This window comes from Pongo abelii, chromosome 3, assembly GCF_028885655.2.
Source record: "Pongo abelii isolate AG06213 chromosome 3, NHGRI_mPonAbe1-v2.0_pri, whole genome shotgun sequence".
Lineage (NCBI taxonomy): Eukaryota > Metazoa > Chordata > Mammalia > Primates > Hominidae > Pongo > Pongo abelii.
The window spans coordinates 150,392,524-150,417,004 of NC_071988.2; the positions used below are offsets into that span (position 1 = coordinate 150,392,524).

General features: G+C 42.3%; 1 protein-coding gene across 8 annotated transcripts in view; it reads left to right on the top strand.

Moving 5' to 3' along the window:
* Positions 1-24,481, top strand: part of JADE1 (jade family PHD finger 1) — a 64,732-nt gene that overhangs the window by 9,934 nt on the left and 30,317 nt on the right. For 7 of the 8 annotated variants that reach the window (XM_002815136.4, XM_054554495.2, XM_002815135.4 and 4 more), the window contains exons 2-3: positions 12,193-12,270; positions 23,338-23,423. In XM_002815136.4, coding sequence (XP_002815182.1) covers positions 12,219-12,270; positions 23,338-23,423 — 138 coding nt within the window. In that variant the 5' untranslated portion in view covers positions 12,193-12,218. Of the gene's footprint in view, positions 1-7,016; positions 8,323-12,192; positions 12,271-23,337; positions 23,424-24,481 lie in introns of those variants that run through there. The other variant, XM_009240317.4, reaches the window with a different exon arrangement.

Sequence of the window (24,481 nt, forward strand, 5' to 3'; positions counted from 1 at the left end):
AGAAGTTAATGCCTGCCACTCCGAGAGAACTCATACTCCTGTGGTAGTGTTTAAGGAACTGCTGACACATTCTTCCAGCTTTACCTTTTGTGTGCTTCACTACACAAAATGAATGGCATTTGTGACCATCTTGCCATGAATCTGTGTTTCAGTTTCCAAGTTAACAGACTGGTGTTCATTGATTACATTTTAAGTTTTTGCTCTCTGATAACATATCATGGCCTTAATCATTCACATGACCTCTTTTTAAATCCCAGTGTACATCCGAGAGGAAGAAGCCCATAGTCCAGGAATCTGTGAGGAGGTGGCTGGCGTGGGAGGAGAGTGCCCGCCCACCCACCTGGGGAACTGGTCTTTGGTTCTGCTACTGCCTTTGCACAAGATCTACTTATGTGTGTTTGTGCAAGTTGATAAACATGCAGAAATTCATGTACTCCTCTTTAAAAGTAGGAAAGGTGGATTAAATTATTTTAAATTGTTTTTGAAATCCTCTCTAGCTCTGCAGTTAATTATGATTTTATGGGTTTCTTTTGGGAAGATTTCTTGTAGACACATCTGTTGTGAGACTTGTAGACACAGTCTGCGTTGTGAGACTGAGACTTCAGCCTCAGAGAGTGCTTTCTAGACCTTGCTGCTAGGTTTGAGACCACCTTAGGTTACCATGATCATAACAAGGCTTGTACAATTGTGATGAAATGTTTGTTTTCATATGTAACTTGGATGATTGTGTAAATGTTGTTTTTGTCAAGTGTGTCATCTAGGTTTTCAAATATACAACATTGGGAGTCTCTCTCTTTTTTTTTAAAAACAGTACTTTAAAAATTTTTGGTGACTTAACATTGTTAGTGGTAACGGATAGTTTCTGACAACCGGGTATAATCAAGGAACAAAGTTCCTGAAAAACAGCTGCATTTCAATCTGTGCACAGTGTAATTGTCATTAGCTGGTTGAGTCTGGTTTCTGCAGAAGCTGCTTTGTATATCCTGTATAAGAACATCTGGTTTGAGCATTTAAAAATCTTTTAAAATTACCCTGTAGACATTTAGCATTTATTGGCTTATTCCACCATGGATGGAATAATGGGTTGTAGAATCCTTTCTCATACTTATTCTTACCTTCGTTCATTCAGAAGCACTTTGTTTTCCTAAAGTGTCTAATGAGCGTTTAGAGTTTGACATGAAGTGTGTAGGTTTGTATTATAGAAATTAGTACCTGGTTCAGAGACCCCCAAGGCAGAATGGAACACAAACTCCTGATTTCAGTGAAATGCTTTAAAAAATAAACATTTCATTTTTATATATTCTGAAGAGATTAATCTGACCCTAGCTTTCCCTGATAAATTGTCAGAAAACTGTGAGACGAGGAATAAGACATATAGGGCAAATGGGCTTTATCTCTCTTCGTGGTAGCACTGTGGTAAGGAGGATTCTGAAGGTATGTGCCTGGGGGTATGGAAAAGAATGACCTAATTTGTCAACCATGCCTGCCATAGGTGGAAGGAATGGCATATTTTCCAGCTACCTCTTGAACATAGCCTTTTTAAATTTTTTCCAAAGTAGTACTACTGTGGAAATGGATAAGGAGTTGAAATGGATTCTTCTTTATTTTTGAGAGGGAGTCTCACTCTTTTTGCCCAGGCTGGAGTGCAGTGGCACGATCTCGGCTTACTGCGACCTCTACCTCCTGGGTTCAAGCGATTCTCCTGCCTCAGCCTCCTGAGTAGAGTAGCTGCCAGGTTTGAGACCACCAACCTGATTACAGGTGCCTGCCACCATGCCCGGCTAATTTTTGTATTTTTAGTAGAGACTGGGTTTCACCATGTTGGCCAGGCTGGTCTCGAACTCCTGACCTCAGGTGATCTGGCCCGCCTCGGCCTCCGAAAGTGCTGGGATTACAGGCATGAGCCACCATGCCCAGCCTGTGTGTAGTTTAAACCCTAATTTTCTTGTCTGGGTTAGTTTTTTTCTATTATTATTGCATATATTTTAAGTGACCTCCTACTAATGTTGGCTGTTTTTACTTGTTTCAAAAACTTAAGCTTTTGAAGTATGTGATGACCTAATCAAGCAAATAGGGAATAATAGCATTTTATGGCATTATTACCTTTTCTCTTTTTTTTCTTCTGCACCTTTGCATCAGATATTCTTTTAAAGCAAGACAATTCTTTGATACCGCATCTCAGGAAAGAGGTGGCATATACATAGTTTATTGATGGTTGCTCGTTATAGGCTGGTGCTTTGCATTGGGGCAAGAAGTTGTGCTTCCAGGGCCTTTTATATAGTGAGGAGCAGGGAAGAAATAAATCTTTACTACTGGCCGGGTGTGGTGGTGTGCGCCTGTAGTCCCAGCTACACCTGAGACTACTACTCCTACCCTCCTACCTCACCTGGGAAGCTGAGGCAGGAGAATCGCTTGAACCTGGGAGGCAGAGGTTGCACTGAGCAGAGATTACACCCCTGCACTCCAGTCTGGGCAACAGAGCGAGACTCTGTCTCTCAAAAAAAAATCTTTTTTTTTTTTTTTTTTTTTGGTGAGACGGAGATTTACTCTTGTTGCCCAGGCTGGAGTGCAATGGCACGATCTCGGCTCACCGCATCCTCCGCCTCCCAGGTTCAAGTGATTTTCCTGCCTCAGCCTCCTGAGTAGCTGGGATTACAGGCATGTGTCACCACGCCCGGCTAATTTTTTTGTATTTTTAGTAGAGACGGGGTTTCACCATGTTGCCCAGGCTGATCTCGAGCTCCTGACCTCAAGTAATCTGCCCACCTCGGCCTCCCAAAGTGCTGGGATTACAGGCGTGAGCCACTGCGCCGGCCAAAAAAAATTGTCTTTACTATTATAAGTATAGTACACAATCATCGTAAAAAGTTAAAATCATGGCCGGGTGCAGTGGCTCATGCCTGTAATCCCAGCACTTTGGGAGGCTGAGGCGGGTGGATCACCTGAGGTCAGAGTTTGAGACCAGCCTGACCAACATGGAGAAACCCCGTCTCTACTAAAAAAAAAATAAAAATACAAAATTAGCCGGGTGTGGTGGCACATGCCTGTAATCCCAGTTACTAGGGAGGCTGAAGCAGGAGAATTGCTTGAACCTGGGAGGCGGAGGTTGCGGTGAGCTGAGATCACACCATTGCACTCCAGCCTGGGCAGCAAGAGTGAAACTCCATCTCAAGAAAAAAAAAAAAAACATTAACAGCATATTAAAGGTCATAAAGAGAAGGAAAAGTTCCCAACTCAGTCTGTCTTGGAACCCTTTGGTCACATTTCTCAGAGATAACCACTATGAACATTTATATTCTTTCAGAAATGTTCTATGAATATACAAGCAATTGCTATAGGTATTTTCTCTCCTTCTATTATATATAAATGGCCTTATATTTTGGGTTTTTTCCGTGCAGTTTGCCTGTTTTCCTCCCCTAATATGTCTTGGGCATCTTTCCACATCTGAGCATTTAGATCTAACAGAAAAGAATTCTGAGTAGATGGAAATAGGGATAAAAGCTCAAGATTGGAGACCATGGTGACTGACTGCCTTTTTTGTTTGGTTGTGAATTCATTTACTCCCATGTCAAGGGAAGTTAAAAAAATACATTCCAAGTACAAATGATTGGAATGTTTTGTCATAGCTGCTCTTATTCAGTTGCTGACTCTTAATTGAGTCAGCAATTACAGAGTCCTGGAAGGGGTTTAATAGATTGCCTTAGAGCTCATAAGCAGTGATTGGATTATTTATAAATTGGCAAATGAGAGCTGCTTGTGGTTCATTCAGAACCACTCAAATTTAAAATTCCTTAAAGTCTTGAAAAATGCTTTCTTGGTTTTTAAATCTGAGTTCAAAAATAACTTATAAAGAATTTAAAGTGAACTAATGTATTATAGTACATGGGCTTTATGAGTAATGCTCCTAAGAGTAAATATTATAGTTATTTATTATGTGGTCAGTTATCATAATTTTTTTCTTTTGGAGGAGGTGGCTATTTATTGCTAATGTAAACTTGTCAGCTGAATATTTGTAAGTTTTACCTCCTTTCGGAGGTTCTGTATTAGCTTGGGCCAGCATTTTCCTTAAATAAGTTTTGATGTATGATGTTATAAAGAGCACATTTTTTCGCTTGAGATATTTAGACAAGATTAAAACATTAGCGCTTAAGATTTAAGCTATTTTGTCAGTTAAATGTATGCCTTTTTTTGACTAGATATAACCCTTTAGTTAAATTGAGAATCTGTGTTTGAGTTATAGTCATAGTAGTATTTTTAGATTCTGTGAGCATATGAATTAGATAATGTTGCCAACTGGAAAACTTCATATTTAAGCGATTAACGTTTACTTTAAAAACTGAGGTAAGAAACCAGCTGGGTTTCCTTCACATTCATTTAGGGGCAGGTGGACAGATTTTATTGTGAAGTTATAGGTCATTATATTTGGGTATTTAGAACTGTATATTCCATAGAAGACAAAAGTGACCTATTAAGAATATAATGTATCTTTTTGGGGGAGTATTCTATGATCAGTAATTTAGGAATCAAATTATCAGGTATCTAGTGTTTAAAAAATAATTTGAACTATGTGAACTTAAACAGAAAGGAGTGGCAGGGCGCGGTGGCTCACACCTGTAATCCCAGCACTTTGGGAGGCCAAGGCGGGCAGATCATGAGGTCAGGAGATCGAGACCATCCTGGCTAACACGGTGAAACCCCGTCTCTACTAAAATTACAAAAAAAAAAAAAATTAGCCGGGCGTGGTGGCAGGTGCCTGCAGGAGAATAGCGTGAACCCGGGAGGTGGAGCTTGCAGTAAGCTGAGTAAGCCATTGCACTCCAGCCTAGGTGACAGAGCTAGACTCCAACTCAAAAAAAAAAAAATAAATAAATAAAAGAGAAAGGAGTAGCTCATAAAATACTTAGTTTTATAGAAGACCACCTGGTTTCTGAAAATACATTCTTTAGTACCTTTAGGTATTAGATTTTAGCTATTTGACAGAATGGAAGGACATCAATAAATTTAAAAGTGAATACAGTAGAAGTTATTCCAGTTAAAGGTCAATTAGATATTAAAGTAAAAGCATCTCAAATTCAGTAAAGTGGATTGAACATGAGGTAACAGTACGGGAACTAAGGCATTCATCCAGTAGGTTATTTTAATACATAGTATTGCATTGGGTGATATATGAATGTATGTAGAGGTCTTTAATTGAGTACCTTCTAGAACTTCTTGAGTGAAATAAATAAAAATGGAAACAGTAAATAAAACTGATACTTTGAGAGAGAAACCATCCTTTCTGCATATGAGCCATAAGACAGTTAAAATCACTAGGGTGTAATCCTTATTATAGCTATAGAGTTTATGGCCTGATAAATGGGCCCTGTTCCACCACAGAGAGTAAGTAATTCTAGTAACTGGACAGTTTGTTTTCCTCAAATCAGTCCTTGTTTCCCAGGAATAGCATTGAATAAACATCCTCAAATTCTTAATTACCTTACTCTTTTTTTGTTTCTTTTTTCGAGACAGAGTCTTGCTATATTGCCTGGGCTGGAGTGCAGTGGTATGATCTTGACTCACTGCAACCTCTGCCTCCTGGGTTCAAGCGATTTTCCTGCCTCAGCCTCTCAAGTAGCTGGAACAACAGGAATACACCACCAAACTTTGCTAACTTTTTGTGTTTTTAGTAGAGATGGGGTTTCACCATGTTGCTAGGCTGGTCTTAAACTCCTGGCCTCAAGTGATATGCCTGCCTCGGCCTCCCCAAATGCCTGGATTACAGGTGTGAACCACTGTGCCCAGCCCTCTTATTCTTTTGTAAAAGTCCTTCTCTCCTTGTCCATGAGATTCTCATTCTTTTTTAGAATCATCACATCAGTCATGACCACGCCTAGGTCACTGAACTTGTTCACTCAATTTCCTGAGCCACCCTAAGGATGGGTTCCTTCACATAGCGGCTCCTCTCAATCTATTGCATGCAGACTTTTCCCAGTTTCAGTCAGAGGAATGTAAATTTCCAGGTTTTCAGGTGCCTTGCTATCTCATGTGCATGTGAGCAGTAATCTGGTGACTTTTATAGCACTTAACACACTGAAGCCACTTGTCTGGTTATTTGATGTTTCCTCCAAGTAGACCATGTGCTCCTGCAGCGCAGACATTCCATATCTTGTTCACCGTATCTCTGACGTCTACCTTGATAAAATTTTCCTCAAATTATTATGTTAGCTAATTTACTGCATTTTAACCCACATGACAGAAGGGATCCAAGGAGAGAGTGATCTGCATATAATCTAAATAGGGGTTTGGGCCAGTGGGTAAAGCATATGTTTGCATTTCCTGGGGAGATGGTTTTCTGGCAGCTGCCGCAGATGCTCAGTTGTCTTGGTGCATCTCTTCGTGCAGTGAGTGGAGTAGAGACACCAGAGGATTGTCAAGTAACTGGTCCAGCCAGGATCTTTGGCCAGTGGCCTTTCCAGGCATGTTCTGTTTTTAACTTCCTAGGTAGTCTTCCTCTTTTTGGGCAAACTCCCAAATGCCCACTAACTAGCTCTTTTGTCTCTGTAGCTATTATGTTTCTCGTGGCAAGTGGACACTCCAGGCTCCGAAAGCTGGATAACTTTGCATCAGTTTTGAGGAAATGTAGACAGAATGTCAGGGTGAGCTGTGTCACCTGGATCCAGAGTTCTGAGGGCATCTATTGTAGCCACGCTGAGAGGCCTTGTTTCTGATCAGTCTGAGTTGGATTCAATCTCTGTATCCTACTGCAAGGTCCCATTGCAGTGTTCCCTATACCTACCATCATGGTCCCCCTTCTCTGTTATGTCTTTTTTTTTTTTTGAAACAGAGTTTCACTCTTGTCGCCCAGGCTGGAGTGCAGTGGCACACGCTCAGCTCACTGCAACCTCCACCTCCTGGGTTCAAGTGATTTTCCTGCCTCAGCCTCCTGAGTAGCAGGGACTACAGGCATGCACCACCACGCCTGGCTAATTTTTGTGTTTTTTTTTTTTTTTCCCAGTAGAGATGGGGTTTTCCCATGTTGGCCAGGCTTGTCTCGAACTCCTGACTTCAGATAATACGCCTGCCTCGGCCTCCCAAAGTGCTGAGATTACAGGCATGAGCCACTGCACCTGGCCCTCTGTTATGTTTTTTTCATATTTGACTTGAGAGAATCTGTTCTCCAGAAATTACTGTAATCTTTAGAGACACACACATGCAACATTTAAGTCATGATGCAAGGCAGTAGTTGATTGAATACTGACAAAGACTCCTTTGACCAAAACTTTAGTCACGCTCCTCTGGTCCTCTGCGTGAATGGGCACTACCTTGGGCTTCTCTTTGTATTATTGTTGAATCCAGTTGAAGCAAAAATCCTGTTAAAATCAGTTTAGGGAAAATTCTTCACCTGGGTATCTGACCACTCTGTCTTATCTTATCCTGGCCTGTCTTCAAGAATAATCCTATCAAATTAGTTTAGCCATAAACCCCTTATCCTTGATATTTCTGTTTAGTAGTCTCCTATCCACTGGCCCCACCCTTCTCCTTGGTTATAAATCTCCACCTCTATTGGAATCTGAGTTGGGTTCAGTCTCCATCCCCCTCTGCAAGATCCCATTGCGGTGTTCCCTGTACCTACCACCATGGTCCCCCTTGAGTAAAATCTGCTTTACCATTTCTAACAAGTGTCATGAGTAATATTTTTCAGTGATACTGTTAAGGTAACAGTGCATTGAAAAGCAAGGTGAAAAAGTTCTAAAAGAGGAAGAAAGTTGAACTGAGCAGTACAGAATATAAGTGTTTGGAGTTGGAGTGGTCAGTGGCTTTGAGCTGAGCCCCAGAAAAGAGGTGGGATTAGAATAGGGAGCAAGGAGCAACAGGAGCAGCATTAGCAGAGAATGAGAACTGAAAGAAAGCAGAGTGTTCAGGGAAGAAGCCTGGCCCAACCAATGTGAGCTCTGGGTTTTGGGGCTTGCTAGAACCAGATGCCTGAGTAAAGCTGTGAGAAGTCAGAAAACTTCATTTTTGGCTGGACAGTTTGGACTTAGACCTATTTGTAATGTGGAATGGAGGGAGAGATCTGCATATAGTATTTTGATGAGGTTGCCTCATGGGGTGTAATTTATTGATTGTTGTAATAATTGGAAGTAGGAAGAAATCATAGTTTGGAGGATAGGTGTTTAAAGCTTTCTAGGTACAAGTCGTTGAAGGACAAACCCACAGGGCATATGGGGACTTCAGAGAGTCATAACATTATGAATCAGTAAACCTTGGCAATTGGCTATAAGGTGAGAATGGATGTGTATGAAGATGCTACCCAGAGTAATATGCTGTGTTACACATATGTTGGTAAGTATGGTGCTCTGCCCCAAACATGCTCCTTTTTCTGGCTACCTCCTCTTTGTTCTTCAGGACTCAGCTCAGTCTTACTAGCCTCCTCTGACTCTTATCCACCTTTTGTATTCCTGTAGAACTCTGCATTTACCACTGTCAGGCACAAACAGTAGTGAATTTCCGTTGTTTTCCTGTCTGCTCAACTAGGCCAAAAGCTCTATGAGGTCAGGGATAGTAATTTTCATCCAGCACCTCCTAATATATGAGATATTCAAATGTTTGTCGGCTGCCTTATGTGCCATTATATCTTATTGCTACTTTGGGGTGTTGTGAGTAGCCATTTTAACATTTTAATTGATTATTACTTACCCTACTACTGTCTAGATTAGTAATTAGCCATTGCCCTGAGAGTCAGGAAAGGTGATGATGCAGATGCTGGCTTTTAGTGGGGCAGATGTTTGCAGCATACAACCACTGTATTGTGTAGCTTAAAGATAGTGACATGTATTTTGATTTTCTGATATAGTAAGTAATCCTGGGTGAGACAAATCAGCTTGATGTCAAGGTTTAAGTACTTTAGAGCAACAGAGGAGGAAATTCTGCTGAGCACTAACCCCCATTACTGTGCCAAGTTCCCTGGAGAAGCAAATACAGCACTCTCAAACCCTCATTACTCAAGATCTTCAGGGTGGATGAAAATGGATTTCATTAGAAAGAAAATACTATTTTTACTCTTCTTTTACTTGAATAATTTTGCTTAAGAGAGTATTTATGTGTGTTTAGGTGCATCATTGTATTTTGGCCAATGCTTACGTTCTTTATTTAGTGACTGTTGAAGTGCTTCCTCAGGGAGTTGTGTTTGAAAGCTGGAAAGTAAGCATTTTGATTCAAAAAGATTCTTAAAAGCTACTCTATTAGGTAAATCTAATTTTTAAATTTTTTTATAGAGATAGGGGTCTCCCTGTGTTGCCTACTCTGGTCTCAACTCCTAGGTTCAAGCAGTCCTCCTGCCCTGGCATCCCAAAGTGCTAGGATTACACATGTGAGCCACCGCGACCAGCCTAGTAGCAATTTTTTTTAGCACTCTTTTGTAATGTTGGCTTTGGGGAGCTGAAGCTGTTAGGAGTGAGTGGTCTTCTGCCTTTCCCTTTTCCCTTTTACTTCTTGCTGGATCCTGAGGGGACCCAGAGGTGCGTTCTCTAGAAGGTTGGAGAGCTTAGCTGTCTGCAGTTGGTGTTTTTGGCACACACAGGGCAGAGAAAACAGTTGAATAGGGAGTGGGCCACTGGTGGTTCTTGGTTATGGAACCTGAGGGCTGGAGTGGGCTTGCCCCAGGCCAAGTTGCAGATTGCCTGGTTATGGGTGAGTGGGGCTTTTGGAAAAGGGATGGAGTGGGTTTTAGGACTTGACTATGCCTACAGCATGAAACCCCAGCTTGTAAAGCGTGTCCATAATATAGCTCATGAGCCATACTGATCAGGACTTATGTTCAGGCTTTCTCTTGGTACATCATTTTAATGGCTTTTGAAGAATCAATTGGTAAACAAAAACTTTAACTGGGTGAGTTTCTCAGGAAGAAAATATAAAATATTGCAATTATAGATTAGGGACTTAAATATTTGGATGAGTTGTGTAGATCCATTTTTTAAGTGTAGTATAGGAAAATCTTTTCATCTACTTTTTTAGGTTCAGTTCATGCGAGTCTGAATTAAATGATAAAAGACATTACAGGAGAAAAGGCAAACAAACTTCACTGATGCTGATATTTTTATGTGCCAGATGGGGGTAAAGGAAAGGAGACGTCACCGAAGAGAAAAAACCCAAAAAGAGTTAGACATGAAGGCTTATATACAATTTTAACAGAGGGTGATAAATTGTGAAGTGACTAGTTAAAGGAAAAGGGAGTTAAGGCTTTTTTGACTGCTCTTTTATAGGCCTTTTTAGAGTGGAGCTTTGGTTTTTTAAAATTGCTTTCTTGTTCTATCACAGTGGTTCTCCACATTTTTCTTTCTTTTTTTTTTTCGAGATGGAATCTCAGTGTGTTGCATAGGCTGGAGTGCAGTGGTGTGATCTCCACTCATTACAACCTCCGCCTCCCGGGTTTAAGTGATTCTCCTGCTTGAGCCTCCTGAGTAGCTGGGATTACAGACGCGTGCCACCACGTACGGCTAATTTTTGTATTTTTAGTAGAGACAGGGTTTTACCGTGTTGGTCAGGCTGGTCTCGAACTGCTGACCTCGTGATCCTCCCGCCTCAGCCTCCCAAAGTGCAGGGATTACAGGTGTGAGCCACCGCACCGAGCCCGGTTTTCCACATTTTTTTCTCCACACCGTTCCTATGTGCCACACTTCTATTGTTGTGTGTGTGTGTGTGTGTGTGTGTGTGTGTGTGTGTGTGTGTGTGTATGTTGAGACAGGGTCTCTGTCGCCCAGGCTGGAGTGCAGTGGTGTGATCTCGGCTCACTGCAACCTCCGCCTCCTGAGTTCAAGCGATTCTCCTGCCTCAGCCTCCTAAGTAGCTGGGATTACAGACGTCCGCCACCACGCCTGGCTAATTTTTATATTTTTAGTAGAGACGGAGTTTCACCATGTTGGCCAGGCTGGTCTCGAACTCCTGACCTCAAGTGATCCTCCCATCTTTGTCTCCCAAAGTGCTGGGATTATAGGGGTGAGCCACCATGCCTAGCCATATTTGCATTGTTAACACCACATCATACATATTGTGATTCCCAATGAGGAGGAGGTTGGGATGTACTTTTCTGAGAGGGTGGATGGGTAGGTAGGTGATGGACTACCATACTTTTTCTGACTCGGAAAACCTCCCTTTCCTCTTTAGGATTCATTGAACTGACAGACCAGTGCCCTAAAGATGTCAGGTTGATCAGTAATTTTAATTTGGAAAAGTTTTTGTATTTGTTTAGAGAGCTGCCCTGTGTGAATATAACCGTGAGATCATCTGTATAAGTTCATTACTGCCCATTCCGTCTCAGTTCACTGCCTTCTTACCTAAATGCAGCCTTTCTCATACTTGAGGGTAGTGCTAGAATTCTGTTATCATCAGCTACCTGGGAGGAGGTGGCCAGGTGCGCTGGGTCTTTGTACAAATTGGCTTAATTTTGGCTGGATTTGGTTCTATTTGTCCTGAAGGGAGCTGAGGTGAAGTGGAGTGGAAATAGTGTTAGATTTGGAATTAGAAGCTCCATTCCCACAACGTGACCTTGGGGAAGTTGCTGCTTAACCTTTCTTGGCTTTAGTTTCTTAATGTGAAAGGGAAGGGTCTGGATCAAAATTGTATAATGTCTGTGGTTCCTTCCTGTTCCATCTGTGGGGTTGGAGATGGCTGGAGAAGACATTTGCATTCCCATTACCCCATTTGTTTTGTTTCTTTCGGCTTTTAGGGTTATTTTAGTAAAATTTGCCTGAGAAGCATAATCATGCCCAGTGCAGTGTAAATATTCACACATCCAGGCACAACCCCACCCCACCCCCCACATGTACGCATAAAATATGAATCTGTCTGTAGTGAGGAAGCACAGTACAGTGTTCATTGCTGTGGATATTTTTCTGCAGTGCCTGCTGCCAGTCAGCTAAAGATTCCTGGAGTAGTTATAGTAATAATGTCACAGGAATATAGAAAGAAACCTGGCATCTTTGGGAGACCTACTGATGTGTGACTTCTCCACCCCTCCCCCTCCTTTTTTAACCTGGTCTGTTAATGATTGCACCTAATTATGTATCTTTGGTCTTTTTACTGTTTACAATTCAAATGCTACTTAAAGCCTTTTGTTTGCTTTTGTTTGCTGTAAATCCTGGGCTGCCATCTGAAGCACAACTTGATGATTGTGTATTATCATCTTGGGTTAAGTGCTGTCTCATTGCTTTGCAGGCTGCCTGCTGTTTCCCGGGGAGATCATGAAACGAGGTCGCCTTCCCAGCAGCAGTGAGGATTCTGACGACAATGGCAGTAAGTCCTGCTTTCTTGTTCTTGGAGCCTACCAGGGTTTGGGTCAGGGTAAAAACATGATTTTTTAATGTAATGCTTTAAATAGCTGAGGCCCTTTGCATATCAGGCAGGTCAGAGAAAGCCAAAGCCTGGAGAAACATACCTGAGTGTGATACTGCAGGTCTGTAACCAGATCTTACTGGGTAAGGTTGACTGCAGGCAAGCATTCCTGAGGCTTCCTATTTGTTATCCTGGGAGGAATAATCCAGTTCCAAGAGTCACTGGTGTGTCTGGTTTTCCTAAACATCATTTATGGTACTTCGCAGTTGCACTTTATGATAGGGGAACTTAATCAAAGCCAGGTAATCATTAACTGGTTCAACTCAATACAAGGGGAGGTTGAAGACTGCCTAGTGTGATGTGAAAATTATTAAGTACAGGTTCTTAATAGGTCGAAAGTCCCTGCTCTTCACTTGGTTTTAATGTGACTATATTGAATACTACTGCTGTCTGTATCTCAGCTCTCTGGCAACTTCATATTTTCACAGTGCAGCTGAGAACCAGAAGTTAGTTGGCTTCCAGGCAGTCAAAATAAATATCACACAGTGTCTGTGTATTGAGAAGCTAACAGACTACTCAGAGAAGAGCTCCCCTCAGATAACAGAGGGAAATTTTGTACCTAGCATAGTGCCTGAGCTCTAGCCCATTAGCTTATGTTTTACATTACAAATTAGACCCAGGACACCTTGAAAGAATGTGTGATGGGAAAGGAGCTGGGCCTGCTTTCAAGGAACTCTGCTTTAGACATATGTAAGAAGAGCTCTGATGTGAAAGTCATCAGGGCAGTAATAGAGATGTCTTTTTGATGCACTGTGGAAACAGATACAGATACAGATTCAGAGGAGGGGAGGGCAGGGAAACCTGCAGAGGAGATGAAGGTTGTGTAGATCCTTAAGGATGAAATACTTTTTAGGCAAATAGGGTTATTTTCAGTTTTCTGTGCTCTAAGTTTTCAGCAAGTTAAAAGCTGCACATTACAAAGCAAGGCTTTGCTGCTGTAGGTACCACCCCGTTCAGAAGAGGGGACCAGGAACATGAAAAACAGAACTCAATGTGATATTTCGGTTGGTGTGCTTGGCACAGGCACGGGGCTTTTGGGGAGGAGAATTGGCCGTTATGGGAGAGTGTCAGGTGTGAAGGGCTTGCAATGAGGACCTCTAAGGAATTGAGAGTTTTAGGGTTGACTGCTGATGTTGGCAGCAGGAGAGAAGTGAACTAAGTTGAGAGAGGGTGCAGGGGCTCCAGAGGGAAAGACCTTTCCTCTTATTTCAGAGAAAGGTATTAAAGGTCTGTTTCCAAGTGCAGGCAGGTAAAGCCACCTGTCCGAGCCTTTGGGATGCCACCTTCCGAACTTCTGAGGCGCTTTTTGTTTCATAACCCTGCCTACCTGTTTTCTAATGTTTATAGTTTTAGGCATTTTACTCCTTGAGGCAAAAACATCATTGGGAATTTCTTCTCTGCCCCTGTATGGTGCCTATCAAAGTGTCTTTGTGAGTTATAAGTACTCCATAAATGCTGCTTGCTTGAGTACATAATTTTGTCCTACATTAATTTAAAAAAAAAAAGTCTTGCCTGGCCTGGTGGCTCACACCTGTATTCCCAGCACTTTGGGAGGCCGAGGCGGGCGGATCACAAGGTCAAGAGATTGAGACCATCCTGGCCAACATGGTGAAACCCCATCTCTCCTAAAAATTAGCTGGGCATGATGGTGCATGCCTGTAGTCCAGCTACTCAGGAGGCTGAGGCAGTAGAATCACTTGAACCCAGGAGGCGGAGGTTGCAGTGAGCCGAGATCACAGCCCCTGTACTCCAGCCTGGTGACAGAGCGAGACTCCGTCTTGAAAAAAAATTCTTGCTTTTAGGGTGAGAATTAGTCAGAAGACTGCTTGGTGAATTACCTCCGTATAAAGATAATGCCCAATAAAAGCTTAAGAGCCCTATTTAAATATTTTTCTTGGCATTGAGCATCAGGTGTATGCTGACTCTGTCTGCTCTCGTCACTGCCTCTCTTCCTTGGGAGAGCTGTGTTAGAAAAGTTTCTCCTGGATGTTCTCTCAGATTTAGAGCCTCCTCTTTTCTGGACTAGCATCGTCCCATAGGATGAGAATGTACTAATCTAGTACAACTGAGGAGCTGAATTTTAAACTTTTACTTAATTTTAATGAATTAAAAAATTTGAAGACACATGTGGCTAGTGTCCACTGTGTTGGACAGTGTAGTTCTGGACCTTGGCTTAGTTTAGTCGCTTTCAGTTGTCCAGAGGCTCCTAGTAGCCCAGAAGGCCTCATATTAGTCAGCTCAGGATGCTACAAAAAAGTACCACAGCCCCTGGTAGTTTAAAGCAACAGAAATTTGTTTTCTCCCAGTTCTGGAGACTGAAAGTCCAAGGTACTGGCAGGTGTGGTTTCTTCTGAGGCCTCTCGTGGTTTGCAGATGGACTTCTTCTCACTGTGTTCTTACTTGGCCTTTCCTTTGCACAGGCATCCCTGGTGTGCCTCGATGTGACGAAATTGGATTATGGCCCACCCTAATAGCCTCATTTTAACTCAGTCACCCCTTTCAAGGCCCTGTCTCCAAATATAGTCACATTCTGAGATTGGAGGTTAGGGCTTCAAAGTACGCATTTGGGGATGGGGGTACAATTCAGCCCATAAAAGCCCTAGAAGACCAGATATTTCTTTTTTTTTTTTTTTTTTTGAGATGGAGTCTTTGCTCTGTCGCCCAGGCTGGAGTGCAGTGGCATGATCTCGGCTCACTGCAAGCTCCGCCTCCTGGGTTCACACCATTCTGCTGCCTCAGCCTCTGAGTAGCTAGGACTACAGGCGCCTGCCACTGCGCCCGGCTACTTTTTTGTATTTTTTAGTAGAGACAGGGTTTCATTGTGTTAGCCAGGATGGTCTTGATCTCCTGACCTCGTGATCTGCCCGCCTTCTGCCTCCCAAAGTGCTGGGATTACAGGCGTGAGCCACCGCGCCTGGCCAAATATTTCATTTAAAATACATATGTTCAGGACGGGCACGGTGGCTCATGACTGTAATCCCGACACTTAGGGAGGCTGAGCTGGGAGGATTGCTTGAGCCCAGGAATTGGAGACCAGCCTGGGCAACAAAGCGAGAACCCATCTCTATTTAAAAAAAAAAAAAAAAATTCCACGTAGAACTCTGGTTAGAAAGGAAGGAGGAAGAGAGTATCCACAATCCCCACCAAAAGTGTGTCTGTCAAGTCACAAGTCTGTACTGGCCTCCATCAAGAAGCTGGGGATGGAGAATTAAGGTAAATATTTGTAGGTTACCAAAGGGTTAGCCCAGGCTAAACATGGAAATCTGGTGGTGGAGGAGAGGAATGATAGTTGCTAGTAGAAGGTTGGCTGTCCTTTTGTCATACAGCTGGTTCAATATAAAGTATATGTTGATGCCTTACAGCCATGCTGTCCGTCCACGCTCAATATTTGATAAGGTGGATGATGGTAGTGGTAAACGCAGAGTTCTCATTAAGAACCCCTGGAATGCCACGCTTATAAAAATATGCACATACTCATTGCGTTGGAACACACCCCTTTCCATGCCCTCTGAAGGCAGCCGGTTCACAGCCTCTGCCACCAACTCACTCATTTGCATTGGAGCCTTCCTTTTGTATATAACTGAGTGGCCTGTGTTGTGGGGTGTGCCTCCTGTCCCTGCATTCAGGTCCACAAAATGAGGCCTACCTGGGTTAACTACCCATACTCTGCCTTCCTTCAGCCGGGCCTGTGCATTTGGACAGTTCTGCTTACAAGAAAGACAGGGTCTATGCAGTGGCCACACCTCAGCCTCTCTAGCCTGCAGGCCTGACAGAATTTTGGCAGCACTTCCCAGCCCAGTGCACACCATGTCCAAATGAAGGAGAGGCAGCTGCAGACGTCAGCATGGGGCTGCAGCACGAGCCACAGCCGTGGCTGGGACTTGCTGGCCTCTGGTCTGGAGCCCTTTGCCTTGTTTTCTGGCCTGGTCCAGAGGAATACCAGTGTGGTATTTACAGTTGGGGGACGGGCAGGCATTTTCTGTGCCAGGTGCAAGCCCTTATACAGCTGCAGTCATAGTTGAAGCCTTTCTCCAGGTGCCCTGGAGGCCCAGCCCTGCAGTTGGATGGAGTAATGTTGGGGTGTTTGCAGGCAGCGTCTGCAATTGCTGGGCTTCTGGGACTGGGTGGCTCAGCCAGTCTCTGGAGTTACACATTGCGCCAGAGCGTGGCCAAGGGAAACAAGTCCTTAATTTTCTGCTTTCCAGCCCAGGATCCTGTCCTTAGGGATTTGGCACATGTGGGAATGGGGTCCACTAACTATTTTCAGTACAGTTGATCCTTGAACAACTCCCCCTACCCTGCAAATCAAAATTCTTTGTATAACTTTTGACTCCCAAAAATTTAACTAATAATAGCCTACTGTTAACCGGAAGCCTTACTAATAACGTAAATCAACATATTTTATATGTCATATGTATTAATACTGTATTTTTATAATAAAGTAAGCTAGAGAAAATATTAAGAACATCATAAAGAAGAGGAAATATATATGTGTATATATAAAATATACTATTCAGTGAGTGAAAGTAGATAATCATAAAGGTATTCAACTTTGTCTTCATGTTGAGTAGGTAGAAGAGGAGGAGGAAGAGAAGGCATTCGTCTTGCTGTCTTAGGGGTGGCAGAGAGAAAATTCTCACATAAGTGAACCGGGCAGTTAAAACCCGTGTTGTTCAAGAGGCAACTATATTTCTAAAACCTAAAGGACATTTCATGTTATCTTCAGTAAACCTGTAGAGGCTAATTTAAACATCAAGTATCCTTGTTTTTATCAGCAATTATATATTATTGTTTATCTCAGGCCAATAGTATCTCTGATCAGCACTGTTTTTTTTTTTTTTTTGAGATAGAGTCTCGCTCTGTTGCCCAGGCTGGAGTACAGTGGCATAATCTCAGCTCACTGCAACCTCCGCCTCCCAGGTTCAAGTGATTTTCCTGCATCAGCCCCCTGAGTATGATCAGCATCTTTATATATATGTAGCAAATGGTGTTTTTGTTGGTTTTGGTTGTTTTTAAAATTTGGTGTCTCTCAAAGGTCCAAAGGGAGATTGGTCTCATTCCTTACTTCACAAAGAATGATAGAAGTGTGCTGATACTGTTAAGATTTTCCTAAAGTTATAGAGCAGGACTTCTTATTCTTGTCTGACTTCCTTAAATTTCAGAGATTTGTTGACTTTCTGTGGGAAGAAGGTCTGGAGCCAGGCTCCATATGGGCCCTCTCTGGTCTCCCTGTTTCTACACCTGAGCTAGGGTGGAAGCAGTCTGTCTCCCCACCTATCAGAGCCAGGTTCTGCCCCATCACCTGTGATAAGGAATGGGCAGAAAGGAAGCCAACTGAAATTTAAAATTAGTAATTTTCCCACTGACTTGTACTTGGACCTCAGCAGAAATGGTGGGTGAGTGTCAGATGTATGTGTGTCAGTTGGTTGAAGGCCTAAGTGTATTTAAGTATGTTGAAACATTTCTGGGCCAGTTCTTTGAATGTATGTATGATGCCTGTGTTTGTTGGAAGTGGGAGTGAGTTTGGCTGTAGAGCTGGGCTACGCTGGGGTAAAAAACTATGATAGGTATAGGGTCAACCCCTGGTCTAAATGACAGTTATATCAGATGCTTGTCTTCTATCATGCAGCTAAAACAAATAAACAGTAACTAGATTAAATTTCCCTAATTTGAGATGAGAATTAACACAGCATTGCTTTACTCTAGTACAAGGCTAGCTTGGCTTTTAAGTAACTCATAGATGCGTTTGTCAGGTCTGTGTGCCCTTGCTGTGTCACCAGGCTGCTGGACTCGATACTTGCCAGTTTTAAGCATCTTATTTTGTTAAGCTGGTTTAACACCCCTAAAGACAGATACCAGCATATTATTTAGTGTCCAGAGCAGTGACTGAGACAGGGTGACCGCCGTTTGATCAGTGGCAAGGTTCTTTCATAGTTTGCATTTTGTGGTGCAGCGAACACGAAGACTGCCATTCATTCTAATTTCTGAACCTTTTGTGCATGGCACAACATGAGAAGCTTATCACACACCAGCTACCAAATGTGGAAGGTGTGTGCAGTATGTGTTAGATTTACTCTTGAGGTTTTCCTTATTTTAGATCTAGGGCAAGACAGCATGACTATTTTTGATATTTCAAAGGGGAGTGAGTGTTGGAGATGTCTGTATAATAGGGCCTGAAAGAACGTTGTGCCCGGGCAGGGTCCATGCTCATGGTGCTACGAACTCTGAGCCTTTTGTAACTTTATATTAACCCAAAGGATTCTGTTTTAATGGAAGTTGGGGATATTAAAAACAAGACAATGTTTTTCCCCACTCAGTCTTTCCCATGTTTAACATGAGGTAATATAATATAGAATTGTTTTTAACAGTGTATGTCAAGAATTTTAAGTCATTTAAATTTGTCAGTAAAGTGAACTTAACTTTAGGTAATAATTTTACCTTGTGAATGGCAGTAAAATACTTTTAGACATTATTAGCAGATTTTTAGAGTTCCTAACTCCTTTCCTGAAAGCGAAAAGAAAGTAAAACAAAATTTTACTCGTCATATGCTTAGTTTGTCATTAAATATCAGCACTCTGGAAACAAACAAAATGCAAACCAACCCAGCGTAATCTTACCACGCAGTTTTTAACAATAGCAAGCACACCATTTTTAATAAGTGTGTGATATTTTGCTGTAGTATAAATTACTGACTCCTGGTCTTTTTAGTATTTAAAATATTCTAATTTCTGGTTTGAACTCACTGTCCCACCCCCAATATTTTCCAGAAAGTGTTTATAAATTTTGTTTTAATTAAAAAGGAGTGTTAATTATTTGGATTTTAATAATATTCTGGTAGCTTCCTGACCTCCTGGGAGTGTCTGGGGAGAGCCTGGCTGTAGGGAGAGGTGTTGGTATAGCAATGTCAAGACACTCCCTTTGAGTCTCTAGCCTGTGGCCTTCCATGAATGTTTCTGTAGATGTAGGTGCATTCCAAGCAGGAAACAGTGGCTCCACAAATCTATCTTTAAATGTATTATTGCTTTATTTTCCTTGAGCTCAAAAGCATATCTTCTATTAGGTGAAACAGGAGTAAATTCTTAGTGCCTGCCACCTTCAGTGATGGTTAGAGCATGATTGACTGTCCTCAACAATGACACTTAAAAAAAAATTTTCTGCTTTTCAAAGAAATATTGAGAATCTGCTTTGTGCACAGCACTGACTAACTTAGCTATGCTCTATGTTGTAAATTCTGCGTCTTATACCAGTGGCTCTTGATAGATTAACTTTTTGATACAAGAAAATGAGAAGGAATAGATCACCAGCAAATACCTGCTCTTGGACATGGAAGGCCGAGCAGTTCCCTTGGGTTCACAACCCCCTCCCAGATTCTCACTTGGTTCATCAGCAAAGTCTAGGTTTTATACAGACCACTTGTGTAAAGTAAAATAGAATTTTTTCCCCCTTACTGTTAATGGATAGTATCTCAGTGATAAATGTTTAATAGCTTTATTGAGAAATAATTGACATACAGTGAGCCTCTGAGCCTCATATATTTAAATTGTGTACTTTGATACATTTTGACATGTGTTTATACCCGTGAAATCATTGAAATCAAGATAATCCTTCCCTCTCGCTTTTCTCTAGTCTTCCACTGATCTACTTTCTGTCACTATAGATTAGTTTGCATTTCTAGAGTTGTATGTAAATGGAATAATACAATATGGACTCTTTTTTTTTGGTCTGGCTTCTTTCACTCAGGAGAATTACTTCAGCATTCATTCATGTTTGCATGTATCAGTAGCTCATTCCTTTTTATTGCTGGATGGTGTTCCACTGTGATGCTGTTCCACTGTATGGATATACCAGAGTTTTTTCATTCACAGTCTGTTGGTGGATATTTAGGTTGTTTCTGATTTTTGGCTTTTCTAAATAAGCTGCTAAGAACATTCCTTATGCCAGTGATAATTTAAATTTAGTTTCTTTACCAGTCTTTCCCTGTCTGCAAAGTGAGTTTAATAGGATTAATTTTGCTTTTCCTTCTTCTGTATTGTATCAACACTAGGTAAATTAAGAGGAAAAGGAACAGACTATTTTTGGGTGGACTAGAGTTTCTCTTGGTTATTACTATTGGATACCAAGTATGTAGCATCTTTGTATATCTGTTTTTAAAAGCAAATGTGGCATAGACAGCAATTTTCAGGATTCATGAAAGCAGTCCTAGGAAAAGCTTTCAAATGAGTGTCATTATTTGGGTTGTGTTCAATGCCAACAAAGCTGCAAGCTTCCTGGGAACCTTGGAAACTACTTGGGAGGGATCCTGACAGATCCTTAGGAAGAGACAAGAGGGTCAGAAAACCTGAGAATGAATGAATTTGTTGTTTCTGCTTTGACTCTGAAAGTATTTGACTCTGAAGACCCTCTTCTCCCCACTTCATGTTAATTTTTAAAGTATAGCAATGGAGTGATTCTCTAAATTTCTGGCTTTGTTCCTTATCATTTATAACCTTTTTGATAGTAATTCAAAGCAGAGGAGGACCATCCCTTTTTGTTCTGCTTTTCTTCCCTTCCCCAAACCTTCTGATAATTCCATCCAGACACTGCGTGTGCTTTTCCTCGTCTCTTCTTTCAGGCTGTCGACCGGCTGGAGGATGGCCTCCAGGACAAGAGGGAGAAAGAGAGGCCTGTTTATAGACCCTAGGAGCCACCTAGCCACCTTCATCTCCAGGTTCCTAACTCGGCGTCTGTCTTCCTTTTTTCCAGTAATGACCAGATTTAGAACTTCTGCAGGTTGGGCTCACCCCAGTGTGCCCAGAATATTTCTTTCAGTGTGGGAGTGAAATATTCTTGTTCATTTAGAGTCTAAAGAGGCACACTTAGTATTTTTTTAAAGAAGAATTTTCTAAAACATTTACTGAAATGCCATGGGGCCACCAGCAGGAGCTCCAGTTCTGCTGATTGTGCTGGCGGAACAGCAGTCAGTTGACCTAGTAATGAGCCTCAGAGCTGGTGCTCAAGGGTAGTGCCGACGTTGTCCCTGTCAGGCAAGCATGGCAATCCCATTTGGTCTTGGTCATCGCAAATCTGATGATAGGCTTATGTGCAGAATCTATTTCTTAAGGTCCCCAAGGTCTTAAGGGTGCTTTGATTCTCTGTTGCTGTCTCTGGAATCTGTAGAGATAAGAGCTTCTTGTCTGAGTGACAAATGATTTCACTGGCAGAATGGCAGTTAACCTTAAGCTTTTTTGGCTTTTATTTTTCTGGATTTTGTTAATTTCTGGAAAATGGTACAGTAGGTGTTCAGGATTGGGGTGATGATTATTAAAAATAGGAGGTGGAGGTGAATTATCAGAAAGTTGGACAAATACTACATGTGGGTGTTAGGGTTGTTTCAGATCTCTGGCAGCAGTATGGCACCCACAAATGGAAGGTTTTGCACTTAAGTTGTCTTTGTAACAAATTAACAGGAGACAGGCAGAGATGGAGAAGAGGAGCTGGAATTATTGGGAAGTTGAATTGACCTAGCCATTGATTGTGTCCTGAATGAGAAGAGTCTAGGACAACTCTTAGATTTCTGACGTCAAGTAGAAATGGTGGTAATAGTCATCAAAGTAGGAATGTAAGAGGCAGAACAGGTTTGGGTAAAATGTTGAGCTCAGTTTTTATAATGCTGAGTTGACAGATCTAAGGAATACCTTAGGGTTGATGTCTTATGTGAAGGTGAAACTGGATCTGGAGCTTGGGAGGGAGGTTAGTCTGGGAATGTAGGTCTGGCAGGTTCCTCTGGGTGTGCTGGGTAAGACTGTGGACATGGGTGAGCACCCCCTGGGGAGAACATTTGGAGCAAGAAAGGAGCAAAGAGTTCAGGAGAAACCCATGTTGATGGGGTGCATGGAGAGGAGGAACCCACAGGGTGGAAAGAGAATTGCCACTGAGGCTGAGGGAGTATTTCAGGCAGGATGGAGTTGTTGGTGTTGAGAAGTGTCAGGGCAGAGAAGAGCTCAGACTTGGCAGCAGTTGGGAGACCCTGTTAGGCAGCAGTTAGGTACCATGTTCTGGGGGAGGCCAGATGATAGGAGTAGACCTCCTTTGGAAGAAAGGCAGAGAACAGAGCCAACTGGCATTTTCATGGGAAAGTGGAGCAAATTTTAAAGGTTATTTGGCAATTGGCCCCTTAGTCTTCACTAAGTTTGTTTACCTACCGTCCTCCCTTATGGCACTATGCTAGCTATTTACTACACCATAGGCCTGAGGTTCCCTGTCTAGGGATTGCTAAGTTTTTATGCCTTGTGGAGTGAAACCTTTTTTTAAAAAAGTGTTTTAGAAAGCTTCCTGAAAACTCAGTAAGATGTTTTTCTTTTCTTTTCTTTCTTTTTCTTTTTTTTTTTGACAGAGTCTCGCTCTGTCCCCCAGGCTGGAGTGCAGTGATGCAGTCTCGGCTCACTTCAGCCTCTGCCTCCTAGGTTCGGTTCAAGCAATTCTCCTGCCTCGGCTTCCCGAGTAGGTGGGATTACAGGCACCTGCCACCATGCGAAGCTAATTTTTTTAGTTTTAGTAGAGGTTGGGGTTTCACCAAGTTGGCCAGGCAGGTCTTGAATTCCTGACCTCAGGTGATCCACCTGCCTTAGCTTCCCAAAGTGCTGGGATTACAGGTGTGAGCCGCCACCCCTGGCCTGATATTTTTTCAATTTGTATTTAGCAGCATGAGACTTTGAACCTCTTCAGTGCAGGCTTATGGGTGAAGACTACACCTGCATGGTGTTCTTAAAGTCCTCTCTTCTGTTGGGTGTGGTCCTTGATACAGCATCCCTGCACAGAATGAGCACATTAGGCCTGCTCATGAGAGATGAGCTCATGAGGGCATCACAGGTGGTCTCATGGTGCAATGCTGAGGTGAGCCTGGGATGAGTTTGGGTAAGAAAACCCCTGAGAACACTCAGTGACCCCTGCAGTTTCTAATGGTTCTTATTTGGATATTTGTTTCTTTAGGCCTGTCAACTACTTGGTCCCAGAATTCCCGATCCCAGCACAGGAGAAGTTCCTGCTCCAGACATGAAGATCGAAAGCCTTCGGAGGTACTTCTTGAATGCTTGCCTGACTATGCATGAATATATGCTACCCCATATACCTAGTTGAGTGGTGTCTATTTGTGCAGTCCTGGGCAAATTATTCAAATCCTTGTGCTCCAGTTTCCAAATGTGTAAGATGGGGAGAACACAAGTGCCTCATAGGATTGTTGTAAGGATTAAGTGGGTTAATACACATAGACTAATACATGCAAAGCATGTGAATAGTTGCTGGCACATAAGTGCTCAGTAAATGTTAGTTATTATTATTAATTACATTCTTTTTTTCCTTTCCCGTTGCATCTTCGCTGGCTCCCAACAACTTTTCTTCCTCTGGCCAGGATATCAGCAGGTTCAGCTGCTGCCAAGTCACTGCCAGCCTCAAGTTAGTTTTAGCCATGGATTTGTGGCTTATTTGGCAACAACCAAAACTCTGGGAGTTTTGTTTTGGGGATTATGCTGAAGGCTTTCCCCATTCTTTCTCAATTTGTTTCTCATCTTATGTTTCCTCTGCTCCCTAACTTTTGTTATCTATCTATCTAAAGTTGCTTTTAGGTGCATTTCTTTCTGCTGGTCTTTGTTTAGGGGCCCTTATGAGGCCTGAGATCTGTTTATTCTAAAGACTTTTGCTAGGCTTTAAATCGTCGAAGAAAAAGCATTTTATTTTATCACAGTTTTCAAGTGAGAAGGTTATAGGAAGAGTTTCTTTGGTTGAATGCTTTGCTTTGTCCTGCTTCTTATGGGGTGAGTTCACAGACAGCCTCATCCTGTTAATGGTAATGCAGAGGCAGATATTCCTTGGAGGAACTTCGCGGGCTCTAATAGGGAACATCAGAAGGCTGCCCTGTTGTGGAGTGGAGGAGTTATTTGGTTGTGGAATAGCTTCCTCCATGAGGAAGTAGTTTACATCCTTTAGAATTGTGGAAAACCATCCCAGGAGGCACTTTAGCATGAGATCAAATGTGCTTGGGAAGGTAGCCACTTCTTCCCCTTACTTTATTTCAGGCCTTTTTTCCTTTGAACCTTTAGTGCTTTCTTCCTTTTCTTTGCCAAGGAGTGTCTCTGCT